Source organism: Solanum lycopersicum, chromosome 3, assembly GCF_036512215.1.
Source record: "Solanum lycopersicum chromosome 3, SLM_r2.1".
NCBI lineage: Eukaryota > Viridiplantae > Streptophyta > Magnoliopsida > Solanales > Solanaceae > Solanum > Solanum lycopersicum.
The window spans coordinates 49,439,975-49,453,201 of NC_090802.1; the positions used below are offsets into that span (position 1 = coordinate 49,439,975).

The following is a 13,227-nucleotide window of genomic DNA, read 5'->3' on the forward strand; positions in this document are numbered from 1 at the left end:
TAATATTTTTTTTTATTAATATAAATTTTTCTTATCTAATTTTTCAACTATATAATTTACAAAATATAAGCTTCCGCGTGCCTTATGTGATAGCCCAACAAGACATTTTATCCAATCGAACTACTCACTTTTAACCTTATTAAGGTGCATACTTAAATTCTTCTTTTTATCTTCCTTTTCATGTGATACGACAGTACTTCAGCTAACCGACAAAATTGCCGGTCATAATTTTTTGTTCACACGTTATTTCTTATGTTACCACTTTGGACATGCATATTTAGCTACTCCAATTTGCAACAACATTTTGTTCCTTAATTTTTTGTGTATTTATGCAAAAAAAAAAATAAAAAAATTGACTATTATATCAACAAACAAGATATGCAGAAAAAACCATACCATATGGTATATATATTTATTCATTTTGATAAATAACTGAAGCTACGTACGTACCAAAAATGATTGAACCAAACGTACGTAACCTATCTTCATCACTAAATATCAATAACGCACAAAATTACATGGCTAAACAATAAAAATTTCATGCTAATCTAATGACCGATCATAAGAAAATTTAATTAGCTAGGAACAATTGAACTATGAATTATTTAGCTGAATTACGGATAAATTAAATTCTATAGCTGATTTTGTATTTTCTAGTTGTTTAGTTTAATGTGATTTTGACTTGATTTCATGTAGATTAATTTGTAAGCAAGACGCCAAAAACATCGATTTCTTGCACGTAACTATATAAGTGACTGACAAAGATATCTAACGTTAGATTTGAAGAAAACGACACTCTTGTCCTAACACAACAAAAATGGTACATATTTACGAGTGTCATATAATGTATAGTACACTATACCCTCTTTTTTCTATATGTAAATTAGTAGAGGAAAAAGTAGTCACATGCAAAGAATAACAATCACAAGCATATTAATCAAGCACCACTTATGTACTATGATATTAATAATAATTCCCTCCGTTTAATTTAATTATGTGTACTAATTTTAAGTGACACCAAGTTTAAGCAGAGGATATTAAGAGTTTGGAGGTTTTAAATTTTCTTTCTCCTTTCTTACAAATGAATTGTCAATTAGTTTATTAAGTGTCATTTTCATTTTTTTGATATAAATATAGGATATACAAAAAATTACTAAATTCGTTTGAACCCGTAAATGGGAATGGGTATAAATATCGAAAAATCGAAACACCTAATCGAACTAAATTTTTTTAGAATTTCTGTTTCGATATTTTGATTTTTGGTTTACTTTTTTATATTTTTCGGTATTTTGATTCGGTTTTCGATATGTGTTATTTTGATTTTCGATATTTCAGTTTAAACCGAAATATTATACTATAATTTATATTATATTATATTATATTATATTAATTAATAATTATTAATGTTAAATAATCTTTTTTAAAAAAAGAATGTGAAACCCTATGTAATGTCTCTATTCCTAATTTAATTTTTAATATTCATCTTGCAACCTCCTCTTCCTCTTGCAGGCAGCAGCTCTTCCTCTTCTTCCTCTTCCTCTTTCAGGTAGCAGCAGCAGCAGCTGTTGTTTACGGCGACTTCAAGTCTTCAACCGGCGACCGGCGTTCGGCGGCCAGCCTAGTCAGGTATTCGATACACAATTAATAAAAACCGAAATAAAAAAATTGAACTGAATTAATAAAAACCGAACCGAAATAACAAAAATTGAATTGAAGCGAAATATTTCGGTTCGATATTCGGTACACAATTTACAAGAATCGAAAAAATTAAAAAAATGAAACCGAACCGAAATACCGAATGCCCACCCCTACCCATAAACCCCCACCTAGCTCCGCCCCTGAATTTTAAGAAGGTGAAAAACATTTTTGAATCTTTGTAAATTTAAATAAATTGTGATAAATTTCAAAACTATAGACTTATCAAATATAAAATAACAGTAACATTATTTTTTGAAAACCTTAGGAAAGAAATTAGTAATAGGAGAAGGAGAATCGAACCGTTATCACTAACATAAAAGTTTATACAGTAGATATTAAAATTTTTCGATACGATGATATTACTTATAGTCAATGAGATAAAAAGGTGAAATCTTTTTAAGTTAAAGTTAGAATAAGCACAAATTTATACATTTTCAACCTAACAAGTCTAAATTTAATTCTGAATATCTCACTTTCCCAGAATAAATTTGACAGAAACGAACATTCCAGAAAATTATGGAGTAGATGTCAGCAGGTGCACCACACCAAACATTACAAATAAATATGATAAAAAAAAATGTGCATATCCAATAACACCCCACTATAATCCAGAAACATAGGCCTTTTTTTGTTGTTGTTGAACATAATTGACTACAATTAGTAATTTATTTTCTGACATTGTTACCAAGGAGAATGTTTTTGAGTAGGTCCCATACAAAAATTATGCAATACACTCAACCCCTTTGTGTTATTTTATGACGAACATTATTTTTTTTTTAGGTGCATGGTGTTATATAATATAGTGACAAAGATAATTGAGTGAAACAAAAAGTAAAGGTATACAGCTCAAACACATCATTCATAGAAACATATGCCATCATTCCATCTACTCAATGGATTGCAAAAAATTTTCTATATGTCAAACTAGTTCATTTTTCTTTTAAAGTAAAACTTAATTATCTAAAAAGTGTTTTAGCATGTGATAAAAGTATGTTCTCATGTGTTACCTAGCTAGCAAATAGGTGGTTGCTATCCTTAGAAATAGAATATCCTACTTTTAATGAAACATGAATAAAAGGTGATTGGAATGTTTTAACCAAAATAAGTCATTATATAAAGTCATTCATTAAAATAATATATTTTTCTAAAATTTTACAAAACTAATATAAACGTATTCCACAGTAGCGTTTTAGAATATATTTTATTTTTTAAAAGTTGATGGCGTCAGATTGATATATGTTACTCACAGTAACGTTTTACTCCTAAAACGTTACTGTGAGTAACGTTTTAGGAGTAAAACGTTACTGAAAATAACGTTTTAGGAGTAAAACGTTACTTACAGTAACGTATATCAACCTAATGTTGTTAGTTTTTAAAAAATTAAATATACCCTAAAACGTTACCGTGAAATACGTTTATACTAGTTTTGTAAAATTTTAGAAAAATATATTACTTTGATAAATTGTTTTATATAATGACTTAGTTTGGTTAAAAATTCGGAATATTGTGATATACAAATTAAAGTAAAGATTATAGTGTTGGGAAGAAGTAACATTAGTAATATGTGACCTGTCCACAAACTCAAAAGTAAAGCATGCTAGACCGTGGAAGAGTGGTTGGATGACAAGTTTTTGACAACATTACATAATCGTTTGATAAGATTCTACGATCCCCTCAAATAAAAATGCAAAGATTATTTTCTTTCGTAATAACATAGCCCTAAAATGATGGGATTAACTATTTCACGTAGAAAGTAAGACAATTAATCTTAAACAATATCCTTAAATGTCTTTTATCTATCGCTTCTAAGCACACACATTTTATAAAGATATTCACATACTTTTAACATAGGGCAAATCTATAATGAAAATCACCTATTCTCATAAACTCAATACTTTTGCAACATGTATTTTTTATATTTTGAGAATTTACTAAACTATCTATAATTATTTAACTACTTCCTATTTTCACAGTACATTAGCTTTGAATTTATTATGACGAATCTATAAATTTCAAATCTTAAACTTTTACCTCCGCAATTCAACGTAATAGTAGAGCTATGAGTTCAAATCTCATTGTTGCCTAATATAAAAGTTAAAAACATATTGGAGGTGTATTTATTTTTTTAATATAGACAATGGTAACTGTATGAACTCGAGAAACTAAAAGGGAATATCAAGCTTTTACAAACACAAGACACAAGTCAAAGTTATGCAAATGAAAGAGAATTAAAAGTTTCATATAAGCACAAACAAATGAAGAGTTAAAAAGGGGAAAAATAACACAAAACATATATTATATAAATATATCCTATCTGTTAGTAGTAGTAAATACTAGTATTTCTGATAATACTGGAAATTAAACCAACTAAATATGTCACTCAGTGAAAATCACCTTCTTTTTTTTTTTTAAAAGCACAAAATTAAAATTAAAATAACAACACCTTTATAATTCTTCATTATTTTTTTTTACCAGGATGTACCTCCATTGATCTGCTGCTTGGCCTCTATTTTCTTCAAACTGTTCATCACCAACCGTTGAAACATTAATCTTCAAATCATCCATAGGAAAAAACAATTTTGCCTCTTGATGAGAAGGTAAACTTCCATACCCATTTTCAAATCCATCCAAAGAAAAATTGATACCATTACTACTCTTCAAATCATGTAAATTCGAAATCCCAGTAGTTGATGACGGATACAAATTACTACTCGTCATGAATGTAGAAGCTGAATTAGCTGATGGATGGAGCAAAGGTAACGCCATGAAATCAGAAAAGTTACTGAAATTGGTCGCAGTAGTAGTAGTAGTACCACCACTGGGTATTGGGTTATAGGTTAAATTGAGATCGTTAGGGTTCGCCAGATCTGTAAATAATTTCTTGGACGACGATGATAATGATAGTGATGACGTAGTTGAAGAAGACGAGATACTAATACTGTTAGATCTTTTGTTCTTTCTGGAACCGCCTCCTACTGGAACATTCCTTAAAGAGCCCCCTTCAGTCCAGTACCTTCTACACGTTTTGCAGAAATATCTGGGTTGAGTGAGACTGTAATTGTTATAGTAACAGAATTTCGTGTTTGTTGAATTGCATCTTGGGCAATTTACCGCTTGCTCCTTTTGTGGCCTCGGTTTCCTTTGATCCAACTTTGCTTCATCAACACCTTTTACTATTCCAATACCCTTTCACATGAAATTAAAACACCATTTTACAGTTAAGTAAAAAACAAATGAAACTGTCTTTCGGGGCAACTTTATTGAAAGATGGAAAAAAAAATGTATGTATGATAATTGACAACTATATAGTAAATTATATTAGGCTAGAAAAAAAATTGTAAAAACCCTAGATTGAAAAATTAATGAATATGATGATAGAGTGGAATTAAAACATAGTAAAGTTAAATTTTTACCTGTGGCCACTGAGGAGAAGTATCCATTTGAACAAAGGACAGAAAAAGCGGAGACGAAAAAGTAAAGGCAAAAATGAGAAAGAAGAGTCTTTAGACAGATGATGAAAACAACAACCCACTGGTCCTAAAGCTACAAGCGAGGAAAAAAAAAGCTACTTAAAGATGTCTCTTTGGCGGTTCCATATTATAGTTGGAGATGAAAATTATCGATCCGTAAATATTCATTCATTTTTAATCTAGCATGAATTTTGAATTTTTAATAATGAAGCATATGAAAAACGTTTTATAAATGAAATTATTTTATGTTACATTTCACAATTTTTTTTTAATTATTGAAGGAGAAAATAATTTAAATGGTTTATTTTGTATTTACTTGTTTGGCGTACTAGTTAGTACCTAGGCATTACTCCCACTAATTTATACTAGGCGATTTTGAAGGTTTTAACATGTGCACATCAAAATTTAATAGATTTAATTATGAATTTTACAAATTGTTCTTTGAATAGCTTGTTCGAGATTAGTATTTTCTTTCTAAAATGTAATAGATTTTTCATGATTTTGATTATTAAAAAGTTGTGTCGGTCTTTTTAAGTTTAATAGTTAAGATGTTTATTTTTAATATTGGATTTTTTGAAGCAAATTTAAATTAATTTGATTACAAAATAAATATTATACACATAACTCCTCTGCTTATATTTACATATTGTTCTTACTAAAAACGGAAAAGAGTCTAAAATATCTTTAAGTATTATAATGGTATAAAACTATCATTCATCAATCTATTAGCTCCAAAATACTCTTTTCATCCATATTTTAGTTCAAAATTACCACTTATTTAACAGTTTTAAATTTAAACTATTTAAATATGTGGTGCTCAACTATTAGCTATAATTTAACTTATTAATATAATTTATAAATCAATATACTACCCACCTATTACTAATTACACACACCCAATTAATAAATTCGCCTCATTATTAATGCAAAAACACAAAAACTACTGTCAATGAGTATTTCTAAAAATTTGAGACGAAAATATCTATATGAAAAAACTCTATCTGGAAGCTTGAAATTGCTTCATTGATGCTTCTAAGAACAAGTCGAATTGAAGAAGAAGCAGAATTGAAGAAGAAGGAATGTTGTTCTTATAAAACTCATTCAATACAGATGCTGCAAATGATGTATATATACACAGAAATGCAGTAACAACCTCTAACTTCCACTCACACTTTCCACACATATACACATACACACACACTAACTAACAGAATGCAATCCTAACTAACCACGTGAACATGCTAACAAACTAACTGAATTAACTGAAAATGGGAAAGTTAACACTCCCCCTCAGCTGAGGGGTGCAAGATGTTGAGCACACCTAGCTTGCCTAACAGATGAACATGTTGAGCTTGACTCAATCCTTTGGTTAACAGATCAACAACTTGTTGGTGTGTGTGTACATACTCTGTTTGAATCAACCCAGTCTTAACTTTATCTCTAATAAAATGGCAATCTATCTCGATGTGCTTGGTTCTTTCATGAAACACAGGATTCGCAGCTAATTGAATAGAAGATTTGCTATCACTCCATACTTTTATTGGCCTTTGTATTAACACATTGAGCTCATTGAATAAGCCTATCAACCATGTTACTTCTGCCACTGCTGAAGCCATGCTTCTGTATTCAGCTTCAGCTGAACTTCTAGACACTGTCTGCTGTTTCTTGGACTTCCAGGATACTAAAGAATCTCCAAACTTTACTATGTAGCCTGTTATTGACCTCCTAGTGTTAGGACATGCAGCTCAGTCTGAATCACACCAACATGTTAATGTTGTGGCTGATTGAGCCTTTAGCCATATGCCCTGACCAACTGTTCCTTTTATATATCTCACCACCCTAATAGCTGCTTCCCAATGAGATCTTTTTGGATGTTGCATGAATTGACTTAGTGTTTGCACTGCATAACTAATGTCAGGTCTTGTGATAGTAGCATACGTCAATTTCCCCACTAATCTTTGATAAGCTGAATTATTTGTTAGCACCTCATCTTTTTGTGATCCAGCAGTTTGATCAAACTCCATTGATGTCAACCTCAAATTAGATTCTAAAGGTGTATTTGCAGGCTTTGCACCACTCAATCCTGTGTCAGAAATCAGCTCCAATATGTATTTCCTTTGATTCAAAATGACACCTGTTTTGGACCTCAGCACCTCAATTCCTAAGAAATATTTGAGTTGTCCTAAATCTTTGATTTTAAACTTCTGATGCAATGCTTCTTTTGCTTCTCTAATTAATCACTCATTGTCACTAGTAATGAGTAAGTCATCTACATAGATTAGGACAATAACCATCCCCTCTGGCTTCTTCAAAGTGAACAATGAGTAATCATAAGAGCTTTGGATGAAGCCTGCAGATAACAATGTGTTTGTCAATTTGATGTTCCATTGTCTAGATGCTTGCTTAAGTCCATACAAAGATTTGAGCAATTTACAGACTTTGGTCGATCCTTGAGTTCTGAAACCATCAGGCATTTCCATATATACCTCCTCATCCAAATCTCCTTGTAAGAAGGCATTGTACACATCCATTTGATAAAGAGACCACCCTTTTGAAACAGCCACTACAATGACACATCTAACAGTCACCATTTTTGCTACTGGTGAAAATGTGTCATGATAATCCAATCCTTCTTGTTGACTATAACCCTTAGCTACAAGTCTAGCTTTAAATCTTTCTATGTTTCCATCAGCCTTGTATTTGATCTTGTAAATCCATTTAGAACCAACAGTATGTTTACCTAAAGGTAAATCAACCACTAACCAAGTCTTGTTATCTTCAAGGGCTTGAATTTCCAACTTCATGGCCTCAATCCATCTTGGATCTTTACTAGCTTGACCAAATGTATGAGGCTCTACTGAATCTGAGAAATTGGCTAGATAGCTATGATACTTTGAGGACATATGATCATAACTAAGATGATTTGCCAAAAAATACTTATTATTCTGTCCAATAGCAGTAGTCATATAATCCTTCATCCAAATAGGAGGTTTAGTGTGTCTAGATGACTTTCTAGCTGAAGTTGAATCAATAGTGGACTCTGAAACTACCATCTCTTCATTCTGAATATGCAACACTTCACTAGGAACATCATTCAAGTTAGTGGAAACCTGTGTGCCTGCTAATACACAATCATCAGAAGTTGTCTCTTCAGAATCAGTTTCTTCTTCAAAGCTATCATGTAACAAGTCTTTGACAGGTTTTTGTGAGAATTTTGAAGTGGCAAAAGGAAAAATGTGTTCTTGAAACACCACATCTCTATTGACTAGAAACCTTCTAGTCTGTAAATCCATTAACAAATAACCTTTTTGAGTTTCTGAATATCCCATCATGATCACAGGTTTTGCCCTCTCTGAAAACTTATCAATTCTAAGAATAGCAGAAGCATAACCAAGACAGCCCATAACTCTTAAATTACTGATATTAGGAGGCTTAGAGAACATCATTTCATAAGGACTTTTGTTATGGAGATTGAATGATGGTAATCTTTTAATCAAATATACAGCTGCTTGAACACAAATTCCCCAGAATCTAAGTGGCATACAAGACTGAAATCTGATGGCTCTTGCTACATTCAATATGTGTCTATGCTTCCTCTCCACTACACCATTTTGTTGTGGTGTGTGAGGACAGCTACTTTGATGTATAATGCCCAGGCTTGTAAACAATTCTTTGCATTGAGAGTTGAAGAACTCTGTTCCATTGTCTGACCTTACTATCTTGATGATACATCCAAATTGATTCTTTATCAAAGTAAAGAAATTCCTTATAGCTACTATAGTTTCAGACTTGAGCTGTAACAAATGTATCCAAGTATATCTGCTGTAATCATCAACAACTGTAAGAAAGTAGTATTTCTTATCAAATGTGGGAACCTTGTATGGTCCCCAAAGATCCATGTGTACAAGTTCAAAGCACTTAGAGGTTTTTGAAACACTGATAGGAAATGAACTCCTAGTTTGCTTAGCTAATGGACAGACTGAACAACTAGTAAGCAAATCAGTGTTTTTATCATGTAACAGATTTAAACCATGTAGTACTTGGTTTGATGGATGTCCAAGCCTTCTATGCCACAACTCACAGTCTTGCAATGATACTTCTGCAACCATTCTTTGAGGATTTTGAGCTTCACATCTGTCCTTCATGCTAGAATCATTTCTGAATATGTATAAGCTCCCTTCTTCCTTACCAATCCCCTTCACCCTGCCACTATAAAGATCCTGAACTATACAGAACTCAGGGTAAAAGGTGACAAAACAAGACAGCTCCCTAGTTAACTGTGACACAGACAATAGATTGAACTTGAATTCAGGTACACACAACACATCTTTGATTACTTCATTGTTAAACAAATGTGTGTCTCCTATGTGTGTTATAGAAGCCTTGTCACCTGTAGGTAAGCTCACCTTGTCTTGATGAGAACCAGCCATACACTTACTATTTTTTAGTAAATGCTCATTTGCTGTGATATGATGAGAAGCACCAGAGTCTATTATCCAACAATGAGAGGCAATATTAGTTGAAAAACAATTTGCCATACCTGTCATGTTGACCTGTTTCACTTCCTTTTTATCCTTTCCCAACATATCCATTATTGGCTTGTATTCTCCATCAGTAAATGCATGTCCTCTAGCCACAAAAGCATTGTTTACTTCATGATGACTAGTAGAAGCTTCTCCAGAGTTCTCTTTGCTTACATTGTTGGCCTCTCCAACATAGTTATGACCATTTCCTCCATATGAAGAATTCATTTGGCCTGACCTTGAGTTAAATCCAGACCTTTTTCTGTGTTTCCATTCTGCTGGATAGCCAATTAATCTGTAACAATTCTCTTTAGTGTGCCCTGTGTATTGACAATGTTCACATCTCCTTCCCTTATTGTTCTGATTTCCTTGATTATAATTGTTTCCTTTATTAACACTCATAGCAACTACATCAGAAACTTTATTAGAAATGGACACACAAGCAGTTTGTTGTTGTAGTTCATCTTCTATAATCATAGCGTAAGCTTGATTAATTGTAGGAGTAACACCTTTAAGCAGAATCTGTCTCTTAGCCTGTTCATACGATTCATTCAAACCACTGAGAAACTGAATCAATCTGAGCTGGTACAGATGATCAGCATACTCTTTGGACTTTGGGCAAGCACAACTAGGAGATGGTACAAGTGCATCATATTCCCCCCACAAGTTTTTTAGTTTGGTGTAATATGATGAAACAGATTCAGTACCTTGTGAGAGTGAGTTGATTTCTCTGTGCAATTGGTAGATCCTCATTCGATTGCCTTTGTCAAACCTCTCCTTCAAGTCTTGCCAAACTGTATAAGCACTAGTAGCATACACTATTCCATTTAACAGATCTTCACTAATTGAATTCATCAACCATGATAATACGATTGCATTACATGTCTCCCATTGCTCATGTAACTCATCTCTATACAAAGCCCTGCTACAAGCTCCTGTAACAAATCCAATTTTCCTCTTTCCTGTCAAAGCAATCTTCATCGATCTACTCCACACTCCATAGTTTTCAGGCCCTGTGAGTTTGATTGGAATCAAAACTACACTTGAAGCATCTGATGGTCCTATGTAAAGAGGATCATTTGGATCGATTCTTCCTACAACCATTGTTGTCTTCTTTGCAGCTTATACGATTACTATCTATTGCTGCTCTGATACCATGAAAAAACTCTATCTGGAAGCTTGAAATTGCTTCATTGATGCTTCTAAGAACAAGTCGAATTGAAGAAGAAGCAGAATTGAAGAAGAAGGAATGGTGTTCTTATAAAACTCATTCAATACAGATGCTGCAAATGGTGTATATATACACAGAAATGCAGTAACAACCTCTAACTTCCACTCACACTTTCCACACATATACACATACACACACACTAACTAACAGAATGCAATCCTAACTAACCACGTGAACATGCTAACAAACTAACTGAATTAACTGAAAATGGGAAAGTTAACACTATAGAATACTTTCAAGTCCACTATCAAAATATACTATAATTCAACTGTCTAAATAAAAATAATAACAACAATAAAATAATAATTAAACAACCACACCAACGACAAAAATAACCTAGCGAATTATGACAGTATATAAAATATGAAATGTAGTTGACTATTATATGTTCTTTTTTTGCCCCATTTCAGAGTATGCGGCGCATCAAATATATTGTATGTCAAATTGTCAATATATGGTACCACCATTAATATTATTCAATCACTGACTTCTATTCTCCTCTTTAGTTAGTTAAATTCGACACGGCTAACTTTATGAATCAAAAAGATAATTACATCATATTTTGAAGAAAAAAAAACTTTATGTTATTACGTACATAATTAAGACCCATTAATCAATAAATTTGAAGTAGATATTAAAGCATATTTGAAATTGAAAATCAGGCAACTTGAAGTTTGAAAATAATTGTTAGAAATAATTAGTTAATAATAATAATTTAATTGTCATTAAATATATATTTTAGCAATTAATATTTTTTTTTAAATGTCTGTAAAATCTATAATAACATTAAATTCAATATAATTAATTAATATCCGTAAAATAATCAACACTCTTTACTAATAATATCGTCTTCCAAAAAAATATAGTTATTAGATTGACTAAATGTGCTACTATGACTACTAGCATTGTAGTAATTTCTTTTAATACACCTTTTATAAAAATAATGTTACTTATTTATAATTCAACTAATTATTTTTTAAAATTTCTGAATTTACTCTTAATAAAGTTAGTGATAACCATATAACGATCTAATTATTATTTTTGAATAACATATTCCAAAATCTTTTTTAAAAAAATTAATTAATATCGTATAAATCGAAACTAAAGGAGTACTTCTAATCAGCATTTTTCAATAGCGAGTACATCTAATCAGCATTTTTCAATTTTGGATTGCATGAGGGAAGTACAATTCAAGTCCAATTCAAAGTTATAGTAACTACTTGAACATATTGTATGTGTTTGGAGTTTGGACAGGCTATAAAAAGTAGAATAAAACATGCTTCCTCAAATAAGCACTTATAATATTCTTGGACGAAAAAATATATCACATAAATAAAAATGGAGGAATTAATTTTATTGGTATAGTTGTCAAAATCTTAGCAATTGTTAAACACGCTATAAGTATTCACGACTGTATTATCAATAAGGATTGTGATAGAGTGATAACTAAATAGAGTGCTCTTTTATTTTTAATTAAGAAGTCTTGATCGAGTTAAGTTTTTATTTTTTTTTATGTGAAATCATCCTCGCTGAATTTAGATTTTAATATAAGTATCGAACGTCCGAACGACAAATTAAAAAATATTTTGAACTACGTTTTGACCTTGCATGGACAATATCACCGTCCACCAGTAACTTAGAAATTGTGCAGAAGAAAGTCAGAAATTAAACACAAGTCCAAAAAAAATACTACTGTTAACTGTCATTGAGACTGTGCGTGAAAAAGTTGAAAACTTGTCAAATCTTATTATAAATATTAATTTTAAGCAGTAAAGCCAAATTATTAACTGTTTGCTACATTATTCAATAAGAAAAGTGTGAACACTACTCCCATTATGAATTAATGAAAAAATTTATGTTGTTAAAGTAGATTTTTTTCCACTCATTTTTTCATTAAACAAACTTATTGGAATTTGGAAAAATGCATAGTAGCAAAAAATCTTATAAAATAGTAAAAAGCTTTTTTATTTTTTTTATTGAGTGTGAGATAACAGTAATATTATTTATTTATTTTTCATGGCAATTCAATTAAAATATTATCCACTACAAAATTAGTTGTGAAATATGAAATCATCGACTACAACATTCCTATTCTAGTTCCACTATATATTATTTTCGTTTATTTTTACTCGTTATAAATTTTTCTTTTAGAGTAAAATTATAAGAATTTTGACTAATATTTTATGATATATTTCTTAACATATTGATATATGAAAAATTATAATTTATAGTATTTTTCGTATAGTTTTTTAATATGTTAACTTTTATTCAAAACATCAAATTAATAAAGTCTAATTTAACTTTA

The 13,227-nt window shown here is 31.0% G+C and overlaps 1 protein-coding gene and 1 long non-coding RNA gene across 2 annotated transcripts; one reads left to right on the forward strand and one right to left on the reverse strand.

Moving 5' to 3' along the window:
• The first annotated feature begins 873 nt into the window (after positions 1–873).
• On the forward strand, positions 874–2,606 carry LOC138347242 (uncharacterized). The gene is made up of 3 exons (XR_011220021.1): positions 874–1,051; positions 1,510–1,626; positions 2,479–2,606. It is a non-coding gene; the product is annotated as an uncharacterized lncRNA (long non-coding RNA).
• A 1,355-nt stretch (positions 2,607–3,961) lies between these two features.
• Positions 3,962–5,497, reverse strand: LOC101266004 (dof zinc finger protein DOF4.6). The gene is made up of 2 exons (XM_004234944.5): positions 5,112–5,497; positions 3,962–4,884 (listed from the first exon to the last, which is right to left on the reverse strand). Exons 1-2 carry the CDS (start codon positions 5,136–5,138, stop codon positions 4,144–4,146), a joined length of 768 nt encoding a protein of 255 aa, XP_004234992.2. The 5' UTR covers positions 5,139–5,497; the 3' UTR covers positions 3,962–4,143.
• Between the last annotated feature and the right edge of the window lie 7,730 nt (positions 5,498–13,227).

What these genes read in the sequence shown, in the direction of transcription:
- LOC101266004 (XM_004234944.5), bottom strand. Translation starts at nt 5,138, where the DNA reads ATGGATACTTCTCCTCAGTGGCCACAG. An exon ending in CTTCTCCTCAGTGGCCACAG is followed by an intron (nt 4,885 to 5,111) that starts GTAAAAATTTAA and finishes TTCATGTGAAAG; the next exon opens with GGTATTGGAATAGTAAAAGG.